The sequence below is a fragment of the Balaenoptera borealis genome (genome assembly GCF_965194805.1).
Source record: "Balaenoptera borealis genome assembly, chromosome: 6".
In the NCBI taxonomy this organism is placed as follows: Eukaryota; Metazoa; Chordata; class Mammalia; order Artiodactyla; family Balaenopteridae; genus Balaenoptera; species Balaenoptera borealis.
This window is the reverse complement of record NC_138863.1, coordinates 125234101-125260852: the sequence shown is the minus strand read 5'-3', so window position 1 is coordinate 125260852 and position 26752 is coordinate 125234101. Positions and strand designations below refer to the sequence as shown.

Here is a 26752-nt window from a genome sequence, read left to right as displayed (position 1 = left end):
CAGGGGGCCCAGGTTCAATCCCTGGTCAGGGAACTAGATCCCACGTGCATGCCACAACTAAGAGTACCCATGCCACAACTAAAGAGCCAGCAAGCCACAACTAAGGAGCCTGCCTGCTGCAACTAAGACCCAGCACAACCAAATAAATAAATATTTTTAAAAATTAGCAATCTTTTTTTTTTTTTAGTGCACTTAGTGAATCTGGATTTGAGTCATAGTTAGCAAGCCTTCCTCTATATGCAGATTAAAGAGAAATTCACCTAGTTTTCTCCTAATACTTACATGGATCGTTTGGAACTTATTCTTGAATATGGTGTGAGGTATAGCTCAATCTTTTCCTTTCCCCAAATGGCTAACCAATTGTTCCAGCATCATTTATGAAAAAGTCCATTTTTTGCCCTAGTGATTTGAGTTGCTACCTTTATCATATACTAAAGTTCCATATGTACTTGACTTAATTTCTGATTTTTCTGTGATAGACTTGACAAACTGTGATAACAGGCTTGTTTGTTTAAGTGCTAGCACCACATTGCTCTAATTATAGATGTTTTATAGTATGTTTTAACGTCTTGTGTGGCTAGTCACCTTATATCTTTTCCTTTTAGAGTTTTCCTTGCTATTCTTGGATTGCATGTTTATTTTTCCATATGAAATCTAGCACCAACTTGTTCCATTAAAAAATCTTATTGTTAGCCAAGACATGGAAACAACATAAATGTCCATCGACAGATGAATGGATAAAGAGGATGTGGTACATATATACAATGGAATACTACTCAGCCAAAAAAGAATGAAATAATGCCATTTGCAGCAACATGGATACAACTAGAGATTATCATACTAAGTGAAGTAAGTCGGAAAGAGAAAGACAAATACCATATGATATAACTTATATGTGGAATCTAAAGTATGACACAAATGAACCTATCTGTGAAGCAGAAACAGAATCACAGACATAGAGAATAGACTTGTGGTTACCCAGGGGGAGGGGGATGGGGGAGGGATTGATTGGGAGTTTGAGGTTAGTAGATGCAAATTATTACATGTAGGATGGATGGAAAAAAAGGTCCTACTGTATAACATAGGGAACTATGTTCAATGTCCTGGGATAAACCATAATGGAAAAGAATATAAAAAAGAATGTATATATATATATATATATATATATATATATATATATATGTATATATATGTATAACTGAGTCACTTTGCTGTACAGCAGAAATTAACACAACATTGTAAATCAACTATACTTCAATTTTTTAAAAAGTAAATAAAAAATCATTGTTATTTTTATTGGATTGCATTCAATTTATAAATTAACTTAGGGATACCTGACATTTTTATAATATTGAGTTATTTTACAAAAGAACAAGAAATGTCTTTCCATTTGTTCAAGGCTACTTTTCTTTTGCTAAAGTTTTCCTCATGTATATGTTTTTAGATTTCTTATTATATTTATTCCTAAGTAATTTATCTTCTCTGTTGTCACATAGATGGGATTTTCTCTATTATATACTCTTACCGGTCATTGTTTGTATAGTTGAAGGCTGTTGATTTCTATATGATAATTTTACAGCCTGCTACTTTATTGAAATGTTAGTTTTATCATTGATTCCCTAGAGTTTTCTGTGTACATTAATATCATTTGCAAAATGAGATAGTTTTAATTTTCTTTTCCAAATATCATACCTGTAATTGATTCTCATGTGTAATTGGCTAATACCTCTAGTATAATGTTGAATAGTAGTGGAGACAGTGGGCAAACTTACCTTGTTCCTGATCTTACTGGAAAGTTCTATTTCCCCATTAAATGAAATGCTGGCTTTAAGCACAAAGGGGTGTGTGTGTGTGTGTGTGTGTGTGTGCGTGTGTACATGTGCACATGTGTGTGTTCACATGTTAAAAAATATCCATCAATTTCTATTTTCCTGAGTGTTTTAAACAGGAATCAGTAATGATTTTTGCCAAAGGCTTTTCAGCATCTGTGGAAATAAAGAGATTTTTCTCCTTAAATCTATACATAGAGTATGTTAATTTATTAATATTTAATCAACCTTGTATTCCTGAATAAATCCCACTTGGATATGTTGTATCATTTTTATAGTGTGGTGTTGGATTCTGTTCATTAGTATTTTATGTAGACTGTTTTCATGAATATTCATGAGTAATATTTGTAATTTTCTTTTTCTTTATCAGGTTTTTGTATTATTTGTCTTTTATAAGAAGAGTTAAGTTTTCCTTCATTTTCAAAGCTCTGGAAAAAGTTGTGAAGCGCTATGACTATCTGGTCTTTGAAATCTTCAAAGAAATTTTAGTGAAACCTTAGGCCTTTGTTCTTTTTTATATGGAAATTCCTTGATAAGTTTCTCTATTTCTTCTAGGGAAATTAGTCTGTTTAAACTGGCTGTCTCTAATGGGGTCAATTTTGATGAACTGTATTTTTTTTTAATTTATTTTATTGAAGTATATTTGATTTACAATGTTGTGTTAATTTCTGCTGTACAGCAAAGTGATTCAGTTACACACACACACACACACACACACACACACACACACATACACATTCTTTTTCATATTCTTTTCCATCATGGTTTATCACAGGATATTGAATATAGTTCCCTGTGCTTTACAGTAGGACCTTGCTATTTATCCATTCTGTACATAATAGTTTGCATCTGCTAATCCCAAACTCCCAGTCCATCCCTCCCTCACCCCCCCGCCCTTGGCAACCACAAGTCTGTTCTCTATGTCTGAGAGTCTGTTTCTGTTTCGTAGATAAGTTGCTTTGTGTCATATTTTAGATTTCACGTATAAGTGATATCATATGATATTTGTCTTTCTCTTTCTGACTCACTTCGCTTAGTATGATAATCTCTATGCATCCGTGTTGTTGCAAATGGCGTTATTTCATTCTTTTTTATGGCTGAGTAGTATTCCATTGTATATATGTACCACATCTTCTTTATCCATTCATCTGTTGATGGACATTTAGGTTGCTTCTGTGTCTTGGTTCTTGTGAATAGTGCTGCTATGAACATTGGGGTGCATGTATCTTTTCAAATTATAGTCTTGTCCAGATATATGCCCGGGAGTGGGATTGCTGGATCATATGGCAACTCAACTTTTAGTTTTTTTAGGAACTCCATACTGCTTTCCATAGTGGCTGCACCAATTTACATTCCCACCAACAATGTAGGAGGGTTCCCTTTTCTCCACACCCGCTCCTGCATTTGTTATTTCTAGATTTTTAAAATTAATTTTTATTGGAGTATAGTTGCTTTACAATGTTGTGTTAGTTTCTACTGTATGGCAAAGTGAATCAACTATTCATATACATATGTCCCCTCTTTTTTGGATTTCCTTCCCATTTAGGTCACTGCAGAGCACTGAGTAGAGTTCCCTGAGCTATACAGTAGGTTCTCATTAGTTATCTATTTTATACATAGTATCAGTTTAATGATGGCCATTCTGACTGATGTGAGGTCGTACCTCATTGTAGTTTTGATTTGTATTTCTCTAATAATTAACAATGTTGAGCATCTTTTCATGTGCCTGTTGGCCATCTGTATGTGATGTAATGTATTTTCATAGGAAGTAATCCACTTTGTACAGGTTTTCAGTATTTTCATAGAAGCCTGAGAAATGGTCCCTTAGGATTTTAAAAATATCTTCTGTTTCAATGGATTTAATATTTCTTATTTTTTTTTCTTCATTTAATATTTCTTATTTTTTATATTTGTGCTTTATTTCTTTTTTTCCTGAGTAAATATAGGTAGCAGTCTATTTTGTTAATTCTTTTCTAAAGAAATAGGGTTTTTTTTTTTTTTTTTGGATGCACTGTGTGGCCTGTGGGATCTTGGTTCCCCAGCCAGGGATTGAACCCCTGCCCTTGGCAGTGACAACATGGAGTCTTAACCACTGGACTGCTAGGGATTTCCCAAAGAAATAGGATTTTGATTTACTGCTTGGAGCTATTGTTTTTTGATTCCTCAACTCATTAATTTCTGCTTTCATTTTTATTATTTCCTTTCTCCTTTCTTAGCTTTTTGAGCTGAGAACTTAAATTCTTTCATTTTTATTGACAAAAATGTTTAAGCTACAAATTTTCCTCTGATCATGCTTTAGCTAAATTCTACAGATTATGATATGTAGTTTTCATTATCAATTTTAAAAATAAATATTGTTATTTTGGTGTGTATTTTTCCTTTTGCTCAAGGAGTTTTATAGGAGGTTATTTAATTTCCATGTGGAAGGGCCTTTTGAAAAATTATTGTTAATAATTTCTTGTTCTTTGTTCCGGTACCATTTGTTGAAAGACTTTCTCCATTGCATTGCCTTTGTTCCTCTGTCAAAGATCAATGACTTTATTTGTGTGGATCTATTTATAGGCTCTCTATTCTGTTCCATTAAAATATTTGTCTCTTCTCTCACCAATACCACACTATCTTGATTATAGTAGCTTTATATAAGTCCTGAAGTTGGATGGTGTCACTCCTCTGACTTTGTCCTTCAATATTTCGTTGGCTATTCTGGGTCTGTTGCCTTTCCATAAAACTTTAGAATCAGTTTGTCAATAGCCGCAAAATAACTTGTTGGGTTTTTGATTGAAATTGTGTTGAATCTATAGATCAACTTGGGAAGATCTGGAATATTGGCAATATTAGGTCTTCCTATCTATGTAATGGATTATCTCTCCATTTATTTAGATCTTCTTTGATTTCTTTTATCAGAATTTTGTAGTTTTCCTCATGTAGATCTTGTACATATTTTACTAGATGTATACCTCATATTTCATTTTGGGGAATGCTAATGTAAATGCTGTTGTGTTTTTAATTTCAAATGCCAATTGTTCATTGCCAGTGTATAAGAAAACAATTGACTTTTATAAATTAACCTTGTATCCTTCAACCTTACTATAATCACTTATTCATTCCAGGACTTTTTTTGTTGATCCTTTGGAATTTTCCACATGGACAATCATGTCATCTGCAAACAAAGAAAGTTTTATTTCTTTTTTCCCAATCTGTGTATCTTTTATCCAGCCCCCTCCTGTTTTTTTTACCTTATTGCATTAGCTAGGACTCCCAGTATGATGTTGGACAGGAGTGGTGAGAGTGGACATCCTTCCCTTATTCTTGATCTTAGCAGGAAAGCACCTATTTTCTCCTCATTATGTATGATGTTAGCTGTAGGTTTTTTGGTAGATGTTCTTTATCCAGTTGTGGAAGTTCCCCTCTATTCCAGTTTGTTGAGACTTTATTGTGACTGGGTACTGGAGTTTGTCAAATGCTTTTTATGCATCTATCGATGTGATCATATGATTTTTCTTCTTTAGTCTGTTCATGTGATGGATTACCTTAATTGATTTTCAAATATTGAACTAGCCTTGCATACCTGGAATCATTCCCACTTGATTGTGGTAATTCTTTTTATACCTTGTTGGATTCAATTTGCTAATATTTTGTTAAGAGTTCTTGCATTCATGTTCACGAGAGATATTTGTCTGTAGTTTTCCTTTCTTGTAATGACTTTTTCCGGTTTTGATAATAAGATAATGCTGCCTCATAGAAAGAATTAGGAAGTATTCCCTCTGCTTTTATTTTTTGGAAGAGATTGTAAAGAATTGGTATTATAATTTCTTCCTTAATGTTTGGTAGAACTCACCAGTGAACCTATCATGGCCTGGTACTTTCTGTTTTGGAAGGTTATTAATTATTGATTCTAATTCTTTTTTTAAAATTAATTAATTAATTAATGTTTGGCTGCATTGGGTCTTTGTTGCTGCACTTGGGCTTTTTCTAGTTGTGGCGAGCGGGGACTGCTGTTCGTTGAGGTGTGCGGGCTTCTCACTGCAGTGGCTTCTCTTGTTGCGGAGCACAGGATCTAGGTGTGAGGGCTTTGGTAGTTGTGGCATGTGGACTCAGTAGTTGTGGCTCACGGGCTCTAGAGCACAGGCTCAGTAGTTGTGGCACAAGGGCTTAGTTGCTCCGCGGCATGTGGGATCTTCCTGGACCAGGGCTCAAACCCCTGTCCCCTGAATTGGCAGGGGGGTTCTTAACCGCTGCGCCACCAGGGAAGTCCCTGATTATAATTCTTTGATATAGGCCTCTTTAAATTGTCTGTTTTTCCTTGTGCGAGTTTTGGTAGATTGTGTCTTTCAAGGAACTGGTCCATTTCATCCAGGTTATCAAACTTTTGGGCATAGATTTATTCATAATACTCCTTTCTTTATCCTTTTGATGTCCCTGGCTCCTCTTTTATTTCTGATGTTAGTAAGATCTGTTTTCTTTCTGCTTATTAGTTAACATGGCTAGAGGTTTATCATTTTTATTGATCTTTTCAAAAAATCAGCTCTTGGTTTTATTCATTTTATCTTTTGATTTCCTGTTTTCAATTGCATTGATTTCTGCTCTGGTTTTTATTATTTCTTTTCTTCTGCTTCCTTTGGATTTAATGTGCTCTTGTTTTCTAATTTCCTAAGGTGGAAACTAGATTATCTATTTTAAATCTTCTTTCTTTTCTAATATATGAATTCAATGCTATACATTTCCCATTAAGCACCACTTTCATTACATCCCACAAATTTTGATAAGTTGTATTTTTATTTTCATTTAGTTTGAAATGTTTTAAAATTTATCTTGAGACTTCTTTGATTCATGAATTATTTAGAATTGTGCTGTTTAACCTCCAATTATCTTAGGGTTTTCTAGATATTTTTCTGTTAATGATTTCTAATTTAATTATTTTGTGGTCTGATACCTTATTTCTATTCTTTTAAATTTGTTAAGGCGTATTTTACTGCCAAGAATATGGTCTATCCATATATACACTAATATGTATAAAATAGATAAGTAATAAGAACCTGCTGTATAAAAAATTGTTTTAAATTCCACTTTGCTTGTTATGGTTGAAAATAATACTGGAAATGTTACTGTGTGTAGTCAGGGGAAAAAAAAAAGAATATGGTCTATCTTGGTGAACGTTCTGTGTGAGCTTGAGAAAAATGTGTATTCTGTTGTTTGATGAAGTCATAGATATATGTCAATTAGATCCAGTTTGATTGATGGTGCTGTTCATTTTAACTACATAATACTGATTTTCTGGCTGCTGGATCTGTCAATTCCTGATAAAAGGGTGTTGAAAGCTCCAACTATGATAATCAATTCATCTATTTCTCCTTGCAGTTCTATCAGTGTTTTCCTCATGTGTTTTGACACTGTTGTTAGGCACAGACACAGTAAGTATCATTTTGTCTTCTTAGAGAATGAGTCTTTATTACTACCTAATGCCCCTCTCTATTCCTAATAATTTTTCCTTATTCTGAAGTCTGTTTTGTCTGAAATTAATATAACTACTCCAGCTTTTTAAAAAAGTATAAGCATGGTGTATCTTTCTCCATCCCTTTTTTCCAATATATCTATATTTAAAGTGAGTTTCTTGCAGAAAACATATAGTTGGGTCTTGTTTTTTTATCCACTTTGACAGTTTCTGTCTTCTGAATGTTGTATTTAGACCATTGATATATATTTTTTTATGTTGTAATTATTTAATTGTTTTTTTCTTTCTTTTTTTTTAACATCATTATTGGAGTATAATTGCTTTACAATGGTGTGTATAACAAAGTGAATCAGCTATACATATACATATATCCCCATAACTCTTCCTTCTTGCGTCTCCCTCCCTCCCACCCTCCTTATCCCACCCCTCTAGGTGTAGACCATTGATATTTAAAGTGATTATTGATATGGTTGGATTGATATCTTACCATATTTGTTTACTGTTTTGTATTCCTTTCCCTTATTCTTTGTTTCTCTTGTTTTTCACTTTTTCTGCCTTCTCTGGTTTTAATTGAATATTTTATAGAATTTTATTTTCTCTCCTCTCTTAGCGTATCAGTAATACTTCTTTGTTTGCTTTTTCAAGTGATTGCTTTTGCAATATTCATTTACAACTAATTCAAGTCTTTTTTCAAATAACAGTATACCAATTCACAGGTCATGCAAGTACCTTATAACCAAGTATTCCTAAATCTTCCCTTCTGTCCCTTATAACATTGCTATCATTCATTTCACTGATCCATAATCTATCATCACTGGATACTTTGTTGCTATTTAAGAAAAACAAAACTGTTATCTATTAGGTCAATTAATAATAAAAATAAAAGATTTTACTTTATCTTCATTTATTCTTTCTCTAAGCTTTTCCTTTCTTTATGTAGATCCAAATTTTTGACCTACATTATTTTCTTTCTTTCTGAAGAATTTTGTGTAACATTTCTTGCAAAATAGGTCAATGGTGACAAATTTCCTCATTTTTATTTGTTTAGAAAGTTTTTATTTCTCCTTCACTTTTTTTTATTTTTTTATTTTTTGGCCACATTGTGCAGCATGCAGGGTCTTAATTCCCTGACTAGGGATCGAACCTGTGCCCCTGCAGGGGAAGCACAGAGTCTTAACCACTGGGCCACCACAGAAATCCCTCTCTTTCACTTTTTAAGGATAATTTTTCTGGGTACAGAATTTTAGGTTGGTGGGTTTTTCCCCAACACCTTAAAATATTTTATACCACCCTCTTTTTGCTTGTATGTTTTCTGAAGAGAAGTCTGATGTAATTATTATACTTGATCCTCAATAGGTAAGGTGTGTTTTTCCTTTGGCTTCTTTCAAGCTTTTCTGTTTGTCTTTGATTTCCTGCAGTTTGAATATGATATGTCTAGGTATTGGATTTTTTTTTTTTTTTTTTTTTTGGTGTTTATACTGCTTGGTATTTTCTGAGCTTTCGGATGAGTAGTTTGGTGTCTGTCATTACTTTTGGAAAGTTCTGTCATTATCACTTCAAATATTTATTTTGTTCCTTTCTTCTTTTTTTTTGTATCCCTATATACATATGTAATACCCATAGTTCTTGGGTATTCTATTGTCTTTTTCATTCTTATTTCTCTTTGTATTTCAATCTCAGAAATTTCTGTTGTCATTTCCTAAAGTTCACTGATTCTTTCCTGGGTTGTGTCCAGTCTATTGATAAGCCCGTCAAAGGCATTCTTCATTTCTTTATAGTCTGTTTTGTATTTCTAGCATTTCCTTTCAGTTCTTTCTTAGTGTTTCCATCTCTCTGCTTACATTGTCCACCTATTCTTTCATGTTGTGTACTTTTTTCACTTATCATATTAATCATAGTTATTTTAAATTCATAGTCTGATAATACCCACATCTCTGCCATGTCTGAGTCTGGTTCTGATGCTTGCTCTGTCTCTTCAAAGTGTTGTTTTTTAGGATGCCTTGTAATTTTTTGTTGAAAGCCTAACGTGATATACTGGGTAAAAGGAACTGAATTAAAAAGGCCATCAGCGTGAGGCTTTATTTTTATCTGGCCAAGATTTAGGCTGTGTTTACTATTTTTGTAGCTGTAAGTGTCAGAGGCTAAATTTCCTCTGGTTTTCTTGGGTTTGTCTCCTTTATCACACAGGAAACCTATCCATGTGCTGGTCAGATTTGGGGAAGGGGATTCTCTAATCTTATGATTAGGTCTAGTCTTTTAGTGAGACCACGCCCCTGTTCTGTGACCTTCTGAAGTGCTTCTCAGACTTCCCCCCACTTATATAGGGCAGGAAGCCCAGAGTGGGGCTGCAGTTGGGAATTTCCCTTCCTCGAGCTTGGCTAGGCTCTAGTAAAACCTCAGTCAGGCTCTGGTAAAATAGTTTCTCTTGAAAGCCTTGTTAAGAAGAACAGAGCCGTTTGGTGTATTTTCTCTCCCCCTTCTGGCAGGATGGGGGGATTTTTCTCTGATCTTCATTGAAAGAACCTGGTAGAGCTCCTGGAGGTGAAACTCAGGAAAGTGTGGGTCCTCCCTAAGGCTGAAACCCCTGGTATTTTTACAAGCTTTTCCAGATCGAGCCTCCAACAATTCATCAATTACGGTTTAAGTTTCCCTGCTACTGGTTCCCACAGTGGTTCCCACTGCTCTTGGGCTTCATCTTTGGTAAGCTGTGTTTCTCTGTATCCATCCGTTGGTTTCACCAATTTATGGGACAGCAGTTTGCCTGTGACCTCAGTCCTCCGCTGGATCTAAGAAAAAAATTTTTTTCAGTTTGTTAAGCTTTCTTATTGGTGTTAGTATGGGAGCAATGACTTCTGAGCTCCTTACCTGCCAGATTGGAACTGGAAATCTGGGTTGTCATTTCACATTCTTTTTTTTTTTTTTTTTTAATTTAATTTAATTAGTTAATTAATTTTTTTAATTTACTTTTTAAAATTAATTTTTATTGGAGTATGGTTGCTTTTCATTTCACATTCTTGATAGTGTCCTTTGAAACATGAAAGTATTTAATTCTGATGAACTACAACTTACTTTTTCTTTTGTTGTTTGTGCTTTGGTGTCCTAAGAAACCATTGCCAAATCCAAGACCATGAACATTTACCCCTATGTTTCCATCTAAGCGTTTTATAGTTTGGCTTTACATTTAGATGTTTGGTCTATTTTGAGTTGATTTTTGAAGTAGGAGTGTAACATTGTTTTGCATGTGGATATCCAGTTGTCCGAGCACCATTTGTTGAAAAGACTGTTTGTTCCCCATTTAACTGTATTGGCACTCATAAAAAAAACCAAATTGACTCTAGATGTATGGGTTTATTTCTGGACTCTAAATTCTGTTCCATTAATGTAGATGTCTATTATTATTCCAGTAACACATCATCTTGATTACATAGTAATCCTGATTATGTAAGTTTTGAAATGAGGAAGTATGAGTCCTCCAACTTTGTTCTTCTTTTTCAAGATTGTTTTGGCTATTCTTGCATTTCTACACAAAGTTTAGCTTTAGTTTATCAATTTCTGTAAAAAATGGCAGCTGAGATTTTGATAGGGACTACATTGAATCAGTAGATTAATTTGGGGATTATTGTTATCTTAATAATATTGTCTTTCCAATTCATATATATGGATGTTTTTCCATTTATTTAAGTCTTCTAAAATATCTTTCAACAATGTTTTACAGTTTTCAGTGTCCCAGTCTTGTAGTTCTTTTGTTAAATTTATTCTCAAGTATTTAATTCTTTTTGATGCTATTATAAGTAGAACTGTTTTCTTAATTTCATTTTTGGATATTTCATTGCTTATATATAGAAATACAACCATTTTGTATACCGACCTTGTGCCCTACAGTTTTGCTGAACTCATTTATTAGCTCAAATAGTTGTTTGTGTATGTGTGAATTTCTTACACTTTTCTATTATATATAAGATCATGTCATTTGCAAGCAGAAATAGTGTTACTTCTTTCTTTCCAGTGTGGATGCCTTTTTATTTCTTTTTCTTGTCTGATTGCCCTGGTTAGAACCTCCAGTGCAATGTTGAATAGAGGTGGCAAGACCTGACATCCTTGTCTTGTTTTTGATTAGGGAGAAAGCTTTAGTCTTTCTTCATTAAATATGAAATCATTTTTTAATGGATGCCTTTTACCAGGCACCTGATTATTATCATCTCCATTTTTCAGATGAGGAAACTGGGGCTTAGAGAGGTTGACTAAATTGTCAGATCACATAGCTGGTAACTAGAAGACTCAGGATTTGAACCTGTTTGGTTGCCTCCAAAGGCTTTTTCTTGGTAGTTCCCACTCTGCCTGGGAGTAGCCAGCAAGGGGAGAGAGCCCTGGAAAAGAAGGGGAGCAGTGAGGGCTCGATGGGTAGAAGATTGAACTTTCTCCACACTACCACTGACCATTCCAATACCATGTCCACCTCCCACCCTGAGACAGTGGCACATTCACTGTGTGGCCTGTCTCTCTGCTTTTTCATCAGCAGCCATTGCTGAACATTGGTAACATTCTCTGCCATCTGAGGTAGGTCCTGCCACTGTCTCTGCCTCTTCTCCAGAGGGCTGGGGAGTCCAAGGTAAAGCGTTTGCTAGGAAATTAATATGTTGGCTGCAAAGAAATGCAGTGCTGTTTCTTCTCCAGCCACACAGTATTGCTTCACAAAATGCTAGGGCAGTTTTCAGAGACCATTTACTCCCCAGGCTTTGCCCTCAGGTTATGGAACCTCTGTGGCAGTTTCTTCATTTATAAAATAAGGATTTTTATGAGAATTAATTGAGACACTGTGTAAAGAGCTCTGTATAATGCCTGACATGTAGTAAAGGCTCAATAAATGGTAATTATTATTATTTTAACACTTTTCCTTCCACAGTTCAAAGGAGAACAGTTTAATTTTCAGTAGTCTGTTGCATGCTGAATATTGGTCAGTGTGCATTTCAGTGCCTACATTCCTCTTACTCTGGGCCCTACTCTGAATGCTGAGAAGATTTTCATGGACAGCGGGAACCTAAACAGTTCTTCCCATTGGCCTAACAAGGCCTCCGTGGAGTTAGGGTGACTTTATGGAGAAATACCAATTCTTATTCTAGGTGGAGGACTGTGGATTCTTAAAAAGGATGGTAAGTAAAATGCCAACAAAGCAATGGTGGGAACCGCAGACCTGAGCCCCAGAGAATAACTGAGTTGGGAGTCAGCCAGAATGTCTGCTTCTCCTCCTGTTTCCATCAGGCACCCCTGTCCTGGGAGCTCCAACACATGGAAGACCCTGAGGTCTCCTGGTCACTGCCTGGCTCCTCTGGAAGCCCTGTCCATGGGCACGTGGGGAGGGAAGGGCAGGGATGGCGGGATGCTGCCTCCTAGGCCAGACACCAGGCACACCCGCGCCCTGGCCCGGATGTCAGTCAGCCTTTGCACGGTCTCTGCCCTGCAGGTCAGGAGGAAGCTCAGAGGTGAGCGGTGCTGCCTGGAGTCCCTGGGCCAGGCCCCCTCCATTCTAAGACCTAGCGCAGTGTTGCATCGTGCTGTGTGGTGCTGAGCGCAGGCTCACACCACACAGATCGGAGTTTGAAGCCAGATAAAACTCGGTTCTAGTCCCAGTTGTGTGACCTGGACAAGCAATTTCTCCTCCCTGAGCCTCAGTTTTCTCATCTGACGAGGAGGGGACAATAAAATGTTGTTGGAGACCTTATGGCATATGGTGGTGGGTGATTGGAAAATGTTACCTCGTTCTTAATTGCTTAGCCTCACTGGGCCTCAGTTTCCACGTCTGTAAGGTGGGGATCATAATTGTGCAACTACAGACCCCACAGAAAAAGACAGAGCCCAATCTAATTATGTCACAGACAGGATATGATGGTAGAAGACAAATGGAGAGTGGGATGGAAAGAGAGGGAGTGTTCTGTGGGGTGAGGTGGCCAGATGGAACTTTGCTGAGGAATGAAACTTGCAATGAGGAGTGATTCTGAGACAAGCTGGGACCTGGAACCTGGGACCCCAACTGCACCTGGACAAACGTCTCAAGCAACAAAATACAAAGAAACCATAAGGAACTAAAAATAACTGCATGCATGTGCAAATCATGGACAACAAGGTACAAAAAGACCAAAAACCCCAACTGCCACTTCTGAGGATCCGGGCGCAAAAGCAGGGGGTCAGGAGCAAAAGCAGGGTACCACGCATGCCCGCTGCACTCAACACCACCAAAGGGGTGGGCAAACCACCTAAGCTACCCCTCCGGCCTGACCCCTGGACACACCCCCTACCCTCACCCCATATAAGGAACCAGTTCACTCCCCACACCCCACACCCCCCGTCGGGGAGGGAGCAAGCAAGGGAACCTGTTGGTTCTTCGCGCTCCCCCCGCTGCAGCAGGGGCCCCAGTAAAGCCTTGCCTGAATTTCTTGCCTGGCCTCTTATCAATTTCTATTTATTAAGGAGGCCAAGAACCCTGGTCGGTAACAATTTAACAGGCAGAGAAGAAGCCAGACTTTACCTGTGGGGTGAGGGACGGTGCAGGGAGGTCCAGAAGGAGGAATAGTACTAGTAGAAGGAGAACCCCCTATTCTGGGATCTTCCAGGTGTACCTCGCTTCGCTGGGGACCCATGTAGCCCACGGTGGGCTCTATGCTGACAAACCACTGACTAAGATGAGACAAGTGCATGAAAAATCAGTCCTAAAAAGGGCAAAAAAGTGTTGAGGGCATAAAAATGGACTGCAAAGCCAGCATTCTCATTCTTATGTGCTCATTCACACAAAACCATGTTCATGAACGTTTAGAGGGACTTTATTCATAATCGCCCAAAACTGGAAACAACTTAAGCGTCCTTCATTGATCAGAATGATGAACAAGCTATAGTACATCCCTATAATGCAATACTACTCAGAAATAAAAAGGAACAAACCACTGGTAATGAAACAGCATGTAAATCCTAAATGCATTATGCTCAGGGGAAGAAGCCTGACTCAGAAGGCTGCCTCCTGTATGATTCCACGGATAGGATATTTTGGAAAAGGGAGTAGCTGGGGTTGACTATAAAGGAGCATAAGGGAATTTTTTGGGGTGATGAAGTCATTTGATGTCCCCACTGTGGCGACAGTTACACAACTGCATGTGTTTGTCTAGACTCATAAAACTGTGCATCAAAAAGAGCCAATTTGAAATTATAGCTCAATGGATAAAGCACGTGGGAATTGGTGTCCAGGTGGATGAGTGCACATTTTAGTCAACTTTTCCTGGTATTTCCCACAGCTCCTAGCCTAGTGATTTTCACACAGGAGGAGCTCAACAATCACAGATCACAACAAATTCATTGTAGCCTCATCAAATTCTGTGGTGGATGAAATACCACGTATGATATTTCCAGACCTAAGTATGATTGCTATCAGTGCCTGTAAGGAAAGAGGCAGGGCAAGAAGGTGGAGAGAGCATGGGGCTGGGAGTCAAAACTAGAAATATCCTGGGCCCTTGCCTGCCAGATGACTTTGGGCAAATCACTCTAGTAATCTCCAGGAATCAATCACTGATCTGTCTAGCCAAAGGGTTGTTGAATGGGTCAACTGGAAATAACATATGTTGCGAACTATAAAGTATTGTACACAAATCAGATATTCGTATTGTTATTGCTATTGTACTTTCAAACAGGGAACATAAATGTCAGGATTTAAGTGACCCGTCCAAGAAGAGAATTCTAAAGTGAAACCCCATCCTCTGTCACATCCTCTGCCCTTCTCAAGTTAAGGGAAAAGTTGATGCTCTTAAAACCCAGTAGAAAGCAAGCCTTGAACGAGCTATTCTAGGCAATTTAGAAGCCAATAATATGAAGCTTGCAAGCTCCTTAACTTACGTGAGCCTCTGTTCCCTATTTGTTGTAGGGAATCCATTTGTTGGACAACAAAATGTTAATATACAAAGTACCTGTGTCCTGTGTGCCATGGCTCGTGTGAGGCATCAGGACCCACGCGGAGCAGAGAGGAACAAGTCTGCAGAGCCTTCAGGACTGAGGCAATGGCAAGGCCATCCTAGAGGATGCCAGAAGGAAGCCCCGAGGCCTTGGTGGTCTCTACCACAGTCTTGTTCAGTGGACAGCGGGGTCACGGATTCATCTAACTGCTGGGAAGTAGTCTGGCTAATGTCAAAGTCATGTTTTACCATTGCAGGAAATGTTTCCATTTGATAAGTAGGTGGTGTAGTAGTGGTGATGGGATTTCTTTATTTTGCTGACTGAAACAGAAATTTGTTTGGACATTTTTGAGTGTCAACATGTGTGTTAGCTCTGTCTTAGGCTTGGGGGAATCCAACCACGAGTGAGACACAATCCCAGCCCTCAAGAGGTGTATAGTCCTAGACTCAGGCTAGGGAGCTGTTGTGAAAACAAGCAAGCCCTGTCGAGGGGTAGAGGGTTACAGATCCATGAGGGACACCAGGCAACCTGCTGATAATTTCATTTCCGATGTCTACAGGGAGAAAACAGGCTGGCAAGGTCAATTTAAAGGTTTGATACATTGAGAGTTTGCGCTCTTATTGTAAATTCATCATTTAAGTTACTCAGAGTTTAATCATATTGAAAGTTCCCATCCCTACCAATCAGGTATTCTCCTTCATGAGGCTCTGACAGAACGGAACCTCTGAATCTGTAAGACTGAGGACCTCACCCTGAGCCATGATTAATTCACCAGGTAAACGGCACTTCGTAAAGGGGAAAAAAGTGCCAACTCGCCTACCTGAGAAGTTAGGGAGGGGATGATAGGTCCCTTCTGGGAAGCTGGGCTCCAGTGTCTCACATGAGGGTGTCAGGGCTCTCCCGCCTTTGTCTGCAAAGACCCAGTTGGGTGCCTCTGTGTGTGACAGCTGGCTCACAGGGGCTGACAGGTTGCAGTCCCCAAAGAAGACAGTGTCTGCACCGATTGCTCTAGCAAAGTCCCTGGAGGGCTCTGGCCACCCTGGAGTCAGGGACTTCCCCTGCAGCCAGCCCCATGCAAACTGAGGTAGGAGATAGCTGGGCCCCTGGGCTGAGCAGCTGGAGCTTGTCAAACGGAGGACATTGGAGCTCTGTTTTCCCTAAACACGCCAAGGACAAAGTTAATAGCAGGAGCTGAGCTCTGCTGGAGTAAAGAGCTAGGAGGACCACATCTCTCACTCCTGAGGTCAAGGAGACCTCCCCGACGGCACCTGGGCAGGGAGGCTCCTCTGGGGTCACAAGGGGAGGGAGTGCCATCCCACAGTAGGTGTTGTCAACTCCCCGTAAGCCTCCACGCTGGAATCCAACTTGGCAAAAAGATGTGCACGCATATTGCGGGCAGGGCCCTAAAGACAGCTCAGATGTGGGAAAAGAAGCGGGCTAACTGGCCAGAGGAGAGCAAAGACCAGGAAGAACTGCCCCATATAAGGGATTTAAATCACCTCCCTGGCAGGCTTCTCATTCGGGACACACACCCTCTTCTCTGGGTGTGTATTTCTGCCTTGCTTTTGTCTTAAATAAACAAACCTTTTCTCTGTGTGCTCTCCCACATGTTGTGCTGTGTCTCTAATAATAAACTTGGTGCCCATTTTTGCAGTTTTTGCTTCCTTGAAACAGGATTCCTGCTTTTCATCCAGGCTACTCAGGTTCAACCTCTGGGTAGGGAAATAAGATCCTGCTTCAAGACTGCTCACTGCTGTCTCTCCGAGAACAAAACCAACAAAACCGCTCGGACCAAGCACTTTCAAGCAGGGCGGCTTTGGCACGGGGAGGGGTGGCTCTACAGAGGAAAGGAGAGTGAGTGAACACCACTCCTCCTGAGGCCCTCTGGAGACAAGCAAGGGGCCTCCTGCCTTCCTTTCAGGATGTACTACAAAGTCTCATTCTGTGTTATCTATCTGCAGCATCAGTATGCGAGAAATGGTGAAAGCCATGAAGCATGTGCCCTACTGACGCAACCAGTGCTGGCCTACTCCCAATTCTCTTCACTTACACACAAAGCAGGTGCAGTGAAAGGAAACTCCAAAGCCGATTTGGATTCCAGTGTTTACTCTGGTCCTACTAAGTCAACGCTTTTGAGCAAGTCTCTGAAGCCTGTTTCCTCATGTGAAATGAGGCTAATGTGCCCATGTCACAGGGTAGTTGTGAGAATGAGGTGGATTAAGGGGTGCAGAAGTGCCTAGGATAGTGCCCGATGCTCAATACATGTCTACTAAATATGTATTTGGCCTGTATTAAACACTTGTATTTGACGCATGTATTTACATGTAAACACATGTATGCAATAATACTACTACACATATTACCCACGTGTTTGGCAGCTTAACAACTGCTTCTAAGGCTTTGCTGGCTGATGAACCCCACTGGAGAATTCCCACATAGCTTTCTCTCTCTCTTTTTTTTTTTTTTTTTTTGGCCGAAGCGCACGGCTTGCAGGATCTCAGTTCCCCGACCAGGGATTGAACCTGGGCCATGGCAGTGAAAGCCCCAAGTCCTAACCACTGGACCACCAGGGAAGTCCCCCCACATACCTTTGTAGGAAGAGGTAGCTTTTCCTCTTTGCTTGAACTAACAGGGATTGTTGTGGCTGGGTGTCAGCAGTGGCTGAAATAGCACCTTCTTATTCACAGGAAGGAGGATTTGAGAGCTCTCGGTTCTGGAATAACTTTGGCTGATTTTCTTGCTGTTCTGTCTTTTTACTGATGGGTCTGGGGAAGAAACAAGATCACACCATTAATGCTTTTTTTTTTTTTTTGAAATTGAATTATTAGAACTGATGGACCAAAAATTTTTTTTTCTTTTTTTTATGGAGGAGGGAGAAATTCAAATAGGAATTATATATTTATTTATTTTTGGCTGTGTTGGGTCTTCATTTCTGTGCGAGGGCTTTCTCCAGTTGCGGCAAGCGGGGGCCACTCCTCATCGCGGTGCGCGGGCCCCTCACTATCGCGGCCTCCTCACTATCGCGGCCTCTCTTGTTGCGGAGCACAGGCTCCAGTCGCTCAGGCTCAGCAGTCGTGGCTCACGGGCCTAGTTGCTCCGCGGCATGTGGGATCCTCCCAGACCAGGGCTCGAACCCGTGTCCCCTGCATTGGCAGGCAGATTCTCAACCACTGCGCCACCAGGGAAGCCCCATTAATTCTTTTTTAAAAAACATCATTGATTCTTCAAATGAAAAATGAAACCAGACAGTGGGCAAGGAATCCGAGCACAGGAAGCGAGCATGGGTGAGAGATATTTCACCCAGACAGGAGCAAGCTTGGTAAATTATTCCTACCCCACCATGACCAGCAAGTTTGGGTTTTGGAATTCAGAACCTTGCTTTCTAGAATGTCTTGTACGGTACTTATCTTTTCAGAGATCCAGTTTGATCATCCCTGTTCTATTCCAAGAATAATTCATTGAACTTTGCTTACCTAACAGTGCCCATATTCCAGTTCTGCATCCTGAGATGTATCTGAGGTCGCCTTGATTAGAGTTTTGAGAGATATTAAATACTATCTCTTGGTTTTACTTCCACAGATGACTAATAATTTGTGTGTTTATTTGTCTAACTTTCAGAGGGCAATCTTATTTTCCTTTTTTGTTGGGTAAAGGCAGCTCATAGTTTCCCTATGTACTGCCAACAGACTGGTTTTCTTGAGGGAAAACATCTGTACAAAGTCTGGTTTCAGGTCAGACTTGGACAGATGGTGCTGTTCTGTCTCCTTGAAGTTGGAGTCTCATTTCTATTTCTCTTGCTCACTGTGGGGGGTGGTGGGGGGGAAGGAACAAACACATGGATGGTATTTTCCTATTCTGGAAAAAAAATTTTTCAGTCATTTTTTACTTATGTTTAAGATTCTTATAACATTCCATCCTTTATTTCCTCTCCACTAGAGTTCCCCACAGCTATGAGACTCATTTGTTTTAAATAACCTTTTTTTTTAAAAAAAAATATAAAGCAATATTCATTAGAAGAAAGCTGGATAGACCAAAGTAACAGTTACTTTTACAATTATTTTTGATTAGCACACAAAAAATTCTCCCAATCCGAATGATTTAGTCTATGTCTGGATTCATGTATGTTTTCCACTAATAATAGTTAGCCACAAAACAATATCCTGTTCTACTGCAGAATTTCTGATTGATAATTTATACCAATGTACTGAGACTCTAAAATAGCCTCTTGCTTACTTTCACTGAGCTTGAGGCAAATATCAAGAACGGATAACTTTATTTGTATCCACAATTTTGAAACTAGCTTTAGGAGACATGAGAGCAGGGGTGCTCTGTGAAAACCTGTGTCTATGTACCGTGAAATCGTTCTTCCTCCTTATCTTTCTTTATACCCTTTTCCCTAATAGAGAACTAGCTGTGTTTTAAACCATTATATATGTAAATCTATCTTGAACAGTTCCTTGTCTAGAATGGACTGAATTGCCTTTTACATATATGGTTCTTTAATGATTTCTTTGTTCCTGAGGAGCAGTAACCCTCAGAAATACTTCAAAAAATCTCTAGGAACAAAGTGATTGTGCCATTCTTCACACTCTGCCTCTTGAATCTGAGCCCTCTCTTCAAACCTTGCCTAAAAGTCTCCTTCTTTCAGGAGGTCTCTCTCCTGCACCACCCCTTCCTACTCTATAAGTGGATGTGATAGCCCTGCCCACAAATTCCAATCATATTCTGTACCAGTTTTATGGCACTTATGCTAATCTGGTGTGTATTTGTGTACTGTTTTATTCTTCTTGTGGGTTATGAGCTCCTTAAAGGCAGGTTTAATATCTTACTCTTTGAGTCCCTTGCAGCTATAGTGCCTTATAAATAAGAGTTGCTAAGTATTTATTAATCAAATTGTAGAAACGGAATAACTCTGGTCTTCTTTGTTTCACTTACGTACTTACAAATATTTAAATGAAATGTACATTTAACAGAGTTGTAAAGGTATGAACTACTAATCAAAAAGTAACAATACTTTGTAGACTTTTTTTTTTTTTAACGTTTAGATGCAGGAGTACAAACTGTTATGAAATCTTTAAATAATGTTCTCAGTTTTCAGAGTAAGTTGTTGAATTGCTAGCTCAGAATCTGGGCTCCCTTCCTGAAACCAGATGACACACTTCTTGCCCCTCCCATGCCAAGGGCCCCTCCCATGCCAAGGGCCCCTCCCTCTTTGTGGGGGGGGGGGGAGGAGCTTCCCTCTGCAGCTTGGCACTGAGATCTAAACCTATATTGGCAAAGTTCTCTTTCTTCTCACCTTCACGTGGAGGTGTGTTCATTTCCCTAAGCATTGTGCAACAGGACCAGTCCTTGTGGGAGACCAGAAAAAAAAAAGCCAAATGTCCAAAGAAAAGTCCCTTACCCCTCACCATACTCCACTATCATTTCCAATGTGTACTGTGTGCTCGGATAAAATTGAGACCCATAAAAACCATCAATAGAGACAGCATATTTTTCATTATGGAAACTTGTGCTAAAATAATAATGTGGTCATTTTACAATACTGTGAACTACTGCAAGGTCATCTAACATTTTTGTTCTCATTTTGTGATTGAATTATAATTGTATAACTTGAAATCATAAAGAACTGTTTTTAAAATACAAAAAGGGCAAATTAGCGTTCTTCGGTAAACTCTCTATAGTAATTTTTAAGGAGGGAAATAATTTAAAAAATCCAGTAGGCTTTTCTTTTCTTTTTTTTTTTTTTTGGCCATGCTTGGAAGTGGCGTTGACCTTAAAACTTTTTGATCTCAAAGAACGCTTAATTAATCTGATGTGAAGAAAAAATAATAACCGCTTCACTTCTCTGGCAGTCTAATCGCAGACCACCCCCTTTTCCCCAGCCTTAGGGGAGGGAGCGTTTAATAACGGTCTGTGTAAACTGATGCCCAGGCCGTAGGAGTTCTCAGGAGCTCTGCTCGAGCAAGTTAAACCAAGCAAGGGGCAAAGGGCAGCCCTCGAAACAAAAAACTGCTCAAACCAACCAACGCAGAGGATCGCAATGGCTCTGCTGGCGCGGATACTCAAAGCCCGTCTGCGCCCGGCGTCCGAGCGGGGCCCTTGGCAGCCTCGGCCCACGGACGCCAGGCTCCCGGCGAGGGCGCGGGCCGAGGACAAAGGAGCCGGGCGGCCGGGGGCGCCGCGGGCCGGGGGCCGGACAGGGGGGCCCCGGAGCCTCGCCGCCATGCCGGGGCCCCGGACCCTCGCCAACCTGGTGGAGTTCTTCTGGAAGGACGGCTTCAGCCGCATCCACGAGATCCAGGTAGGCTGCGCGCGGGGGACCGGGAGCGCGAGGGGGCTCGCTCCGGCGGGAAGGCGCCGGGGACGAGGCCCGGGGAGGGAGCGCCGGGAAGGGAAACCCGGGAGAGGATACCGGGGAGGGAGCTCCGGGGAGGGGATCCGGGGAGAGGATCCCAGGGAGGGAGCTCCGGGGAAGGGATCCGGGGAGAGGAAACCGGGGAGGGAGCGCCGGGGAGGGGATCCGGGGAGAGGAAACCGGGGAGGGAGCTCCGGGGAGGGGATCCGGGGAGAGGAAACCGGGGAGGGGATCCGGGGAGAGGAAACCGGGGAGGGGGCTCCGGGGAGGGGATCCGGGGAGAGGAAACCGGGGAGGGAGCTCCGGGGAGGGAGCGCAGGGGAGGGGATCCGGGGAGAGGAAACCGGGGAGGGAGCGCCGGGGAGGGGATCCGGGGAGAGGAAACCGGGGAGGGAGCGCCGAGGAGGGGATCCGGGGAGAGGAAACCGGGGAGGGGGCGCCGGGGAGGGGATCCGGGGAGAGGAAACCGGGGAGGGAGCGCCGGGGAGGGGATCCGGGGAGAGGAAACCGGGGAGGGAGCTCCGGGGAGGGAGCGCAGGGGAGGGGATCCGGGGAGAGGAAACCGGGGAGGGAGCTCCGGGGAGGAGATCCGGGGAGAGGAAACCGGGGAGGGAGCTCCGGGGAGGGAGCGCAGGGGAGGGGATCCGGGGAGAGGAAACCGGGGAGGGAGCGCCGGGGAGGGGATCCGGGGAGAGGAAACCGGGGAGGGAGCGCCGGGGAGGGGATCCGGGGAGAGGAAACCGGGGAGGGAGCGCCGGGGAGGGGATCCGGGGAGAGGAAACCGGGGAGGGAGCGCCGGGGAGGGGATCCGGGGAGAGGAAACCGGGGAGGGAGCGCCGGGGAGGGGATCCGGGGAGAGGAAACCGGGGAGGGAGCTCCGGGGAGGGGATCCGGGGAGAGGAAACCGGGGAGGGAGCGCCGGGGAGGGGATCCGGGGAGAGGAAACCGGGGAGGGGGCGCAGGGGAGGGGATCCGGCGAGAGGAAACCGGGGAGGGAGCGCCGGGGAGGGGATCCGGGGAGAGGAAACCGGGGAGGGAGCGCCGGGGAGGGGATCCGGGGAGAGGAAACCGGGGAGGGAGCGCCGGGGAGGGGATCCGGGGAGAGGAAACCGGGGAGGGAGCGCCGGGGAGGGGATCCGGGGAGAGGAAACCGGGGAGGGAGCGCCGGGGAGGGGATCCGGGGAGAGGAAACCGGGGAGGGAGCGCCGGGGAGGGGATCCGGGGAGAGGAAACCGGGGAGGGAGCTCCGGGGAGGGGATCCGGGGAGAGGAAACCGGGGAGGGAGCGCCGGGGAGGGGATCCGGGGAGAGGAAACCGGGGAGGGGGCGCCGGGGAGGGGATCCGGCGAGAGGAAACCGGGGAGGGAGCGCCGGGGAGGGGATCCGGGGAGAGGAAACCGGGGAGGGAGCGCCGGGGAGGGGATCCGGGGAGAGGAAACCGGGGAGGGAGCGCCGGGGAGGGGATCCGGGGAGAGGAAACCGGGGAGGGAGCGCCGGGGAGGGGATCCGGGGAGAGGAAACCGGGGAGGGAGCGCCGGGGAGGGGATCCGGGGAGAGGAAACCGGGGAGGGAGCTCCGGGGAGGGGATCCGGGGAGAGGAAACCGGGGAGGGGGCGCAGGGGAGGGGATCCGGGGAGAGGAAACCGGGGAGGGAGCGCAGGGGAGGGGATCCGGGGAGAGGAAACCGGGGAGGGAGCGCCGGGGAGGGGATCCGGGGAGAGGAAACCGGGGAGGGGGCGCAGGGGAGGGGATCCGGCGAGAGGAAACCGGGGAGGGAGCGCCGGGGAGGGGATCCGGGGAGAGGAAACCGGGGAGGGAGCGCCGGGGAGGGAATCCGGGGAGAGGATCCCGGGGAGGGAGCGCCGGGGAGGGGATCCGGGGAGAGGAAACCGGGGAGGGAGCGCCGGGGAGGGAATCCGGGGAGAGGATCCCGGGGAGGGAGCGCCGGGGAGGGGATCCGGGGAGAGGAAACCGGGGAGGGAGCGCCGGGGAGGGAATCCGGGGAGAGGATCCCGGGGAGGGGATCCGGGGAGAGGAAACTGGGGAGGGAGCTCCGGGGAGGGGATCCGGGGAGAGGAAACTGGGGAGGGAGCTCCGGGGAGGGGATCCGGGGAGAGGAAACCGGGGAGGGAGCGCCGGGGAGGGGATCCGGGGAGAGGAAACTGGGGAGGGAGCTCCGGGGAGGGGACCCGGGGAGAGGATCCCAGGGAGAGGATCCCGGGAAGGACGCCAGCGAGGGAACCCCTGGAGAGGATCCCGGGGAGGGAGCGCCGGGGAGGGGATCCGGGGAGAGGAAACTGGGGAGGGAGCGCCGGGGAGGGGATGCGGGGAGAGGAAACCGGGGAGGGAGCGCCGGGGAGGAGACCGGGGGAGAGGAAACCGGGGAGGGAGCGCCGGGGAGGGACCCGGGAAGAGAATCCCGGGAAAGGCTCCAGGGAGGGCACCGTAGAGGGGCGCCGGAGGAGAGGGTCACGGGCAGGGGCCGCCCTGGAGCCGCTGGGCCCCCACGCGCCGTACGCTCCGGCGGGCGGGCCTGCGGAGTCGGGGCGCGGGGAGCCGCCGCCCGGCCTCCCGGGACCGTCCCGAGGGAGGCCCGTGAGCAGCACCGCTCCCGCGGTGGGTGAGGAGCCCTGCGGGTCTTTACGCGGCCGAGGACAGGTTGCGTACGTTCCTAGTCCTTTTTGTTTGTGTTTTATAATTGAAAAAAAACAACAGCGAGGGGTTCGGAGGCTCCGAGTTATGTAATCTCTACGTGATGGGAAGACAAACGAAAGTTCGTGAACCTCGGCGTCAAGCCAGGTCTGGGCAGGGACTTAGGAAGGACCCAACCGGTCCAGCAAGCCCGTCGGAGTGCTGGGAGCCGGCTCGTTGCACGGCGGCTCATCTTGACCCTGAGTTTTGCCCTTCCCGTGCCCACCTCAAATCGCGTCTTTCATTGCAAGGTGACCCCCACCTTTAAGCGTCGTCAAATCCATTGGCTCCCATTTGCTATGGCAGCTGCTCGCCGCTTGCCTCCGTCACTTTCTCAGGGCTCCCACCCCAGAGACCGCTGTGATCTCTGGGACCTGGGCCTTTTGACCTCTTCGGAGAACACCCTCCTTCCCCACTACTCACTTCTTTTTGTTCAAAGCTCACCCTTCAACCTTCAGAAACTTCTCAGAGGAAGCTTTTTGTAACCACCCACCTGGGTTTTGGTCATTCGTTCATACATTCATTCCCTCAACCCTTAACCTACATGAGGGTGCAGAGGCCACAGCTACAGCTGGAGAAGCAGAAACTTAATTCATTGATAGAAACAAAACAAAACAAAACAAAACAGTGGAGCAAAAGGAACAATTTTAATTTGACTGAAATTCCAGTTGGCCCCTCCTCTCCATGCCCCACATGAACTCTACACGATTTCTTCCCAAACATGTTTCTAGGGGTCAAAAATGATTTTTTCTGTTCCATGTGGAATCTGAACATAAGATATCAAGATGATAGTTTTCAAATACGGTAAAAAAAAAAAATTGTTATTTATTTATTGACAAGTTCAATACAGGTTGCTCTAGACTGGATAAGGTTCTAGTAAAACCCTCTCCCCATGCTCTCCAGGTCACCCCTAAGGCATTTCTAAGGAGGAAGAGAATTATTCTGTTACCTCAAGTCCAGTTTCCTTTCACTCGACTTGTAATCACAGAATGCTGTCTCACAAGGGATTCATCTATAGGGTCCAGGACTTTCACTTTACATGTGGAAAAGGCCCAAAGTGTTGGCTGAGTGACTTGCCCACAGTCACATAGCTGGTTAGTGGCAGAGCAGACACAGTGATCAAGGTCGCCAGGTACGACAGAGCAGGAGGGTCCTGCGTTACATAGCAGCCCTTTACAAGCACCTGTGGAATCTTGGCCAATCAGTTCTTCTCTCTGGACCACAGTTTCCTCCTCTGTGTGGGAGTCTAACAATTCTCATCCATCTCACGGGTTATTGTGAGGTCGTGTGATCAGGGCTGTGGAAGGGCTTTGTAAACTGTAATAATAACCAATACATAAGAAGAATGAACAGTTCTGGAACACTTTTCATGTGCCAGGCACAGTTTTAAGTCCTCCACGTGAGGTAATTTCTATTATTTCTCCATTTTGCAGGTGAGGAAACTGAGACACAGTGGAACCTAACTTCCCAAGGTCACCCAGCTAGTACACTGTGAGCTGAGATTCCAACTCCAGAGTCTGTGCTCCAGCTGGCTACACAAACTGAGTTTGTGGCTGACTGTGTCATTCCTTGGCCCTCCACCAAAAAGGGCCATAAACTACCTGTGTCCTTCATTGCCCCTTGGTCAGTGGCTCCCTTGTCTGATTGTGCCCATTCAGTAGCTGGATTTGCCCGAGGAGTGGCCCATCTCCCAGTAGTTCCGGTAACAGTCATCCTATCAGAGACCTGGAGAAATACCCTTTTGGGGTCACCTGTTTGTTAGGCAGAGTGATCCCTTGGCACCTGACACATCCCAGTTGAGTCTGAGTGTCTTCATCTCCAGGCAGTGGGACTTCAACCAGGTCCACAAAGAAGCAAACAGCTTCTACCTGAGAGCAGAAGAGTGGAGAGATGACAGACCCTCTGGCCCGCCATTTCCGTGGTTGAGAGTTGGAGTGATAAGAAATGTTGGCAGATGCCAATGAGGGACGTAGTCATTTTCCCCATGCTTAACCCTACCTATGGCATGCTTTTTTTTTTTTTTTTTGGCCACACCGCACAGCATGCAGGATATTAGTTCCCTGACCATGGATCTAACCCATGCCCCCTGCATTGGAAGCATGGATTCTTAACCACTGGACCGCCAGGGAAGTCCCCATGCCTATGTCATGCTGAGCCATGCTGGAGGGTACTTTCTCTCCTTCCTTCTTTAATTATTTAACTCGACTGTTTAACCCATTTACATTTATTGTGATTTCTTTTTTTGGTAACAACTTCATTGAGATATAATTCACATATCATACAATTCTCCCACTTAAAGTATACAACCATCACAACAATCAATTATAGAACATTTTCATAACCTTAAAAAGAAATCCATATTGTATTCTTTAGCTATCACTCCCCAACCCTCTCATTCCCCCAGCCTTAAGCAATGACTAATAATTTACTTTCTGTCTTTATAGATTGGCCTATTCTGGACATTTCATATAAATGGAATCATATAATATGTGGT

At 43.7% G+C, this 26752-nt stretch overlaps 1 protein-coding gene and 1 long non-coding RNA gene across 5 annotated transcripts in view; one reads left to right on the top strand and one right to left on the bottom strand.

Annotated features, from left to right (window-relative positions):
• Positions 1-21650, bottom strand: part of LOC309630857 — a 28137-nt gene extending 6487 nt beyond the window's left edge. Inside the window, exons 1-3 of the long non-coding RNA XR_014245952.1 lie at positions 21464-21650; positions 17802-17978; positions 11573-11648 (exon numbers count right to left, since the gene is read on the bottom strand). This is a non-coding gene — a long non-coding RNA (uncharacterized lncRNA). The remainder of the gene's footprint in view (positions 1-11572; positions 11649-17801; positions 17979-21463) is intronic.
• CYP27C1 (cytochrome P450 family 27 subfamily C member 1) overlaps positions 17970-26752 on the top strand; it is a 28846-nt gene continuing 20063 nt past the window's right edge. For 3 of the 4 annotated variants that reach the window (XM_082396641.1, XM_082396640.1, XM_082396639.1), the window contains exon 1: positions 17970-21514. In XM_082396641.1, coding sequence (XP_082252767.1) covers positions 21254-21514 — 261 coding nt within the window. In that variant the 5' untranslated portion in view covers positions 17970-21253. The remainder of the gene's footprint in view (positions 21515-26752) is intronic. The other variant, XM_082396642.1, reaches the window with a different exon arrangement.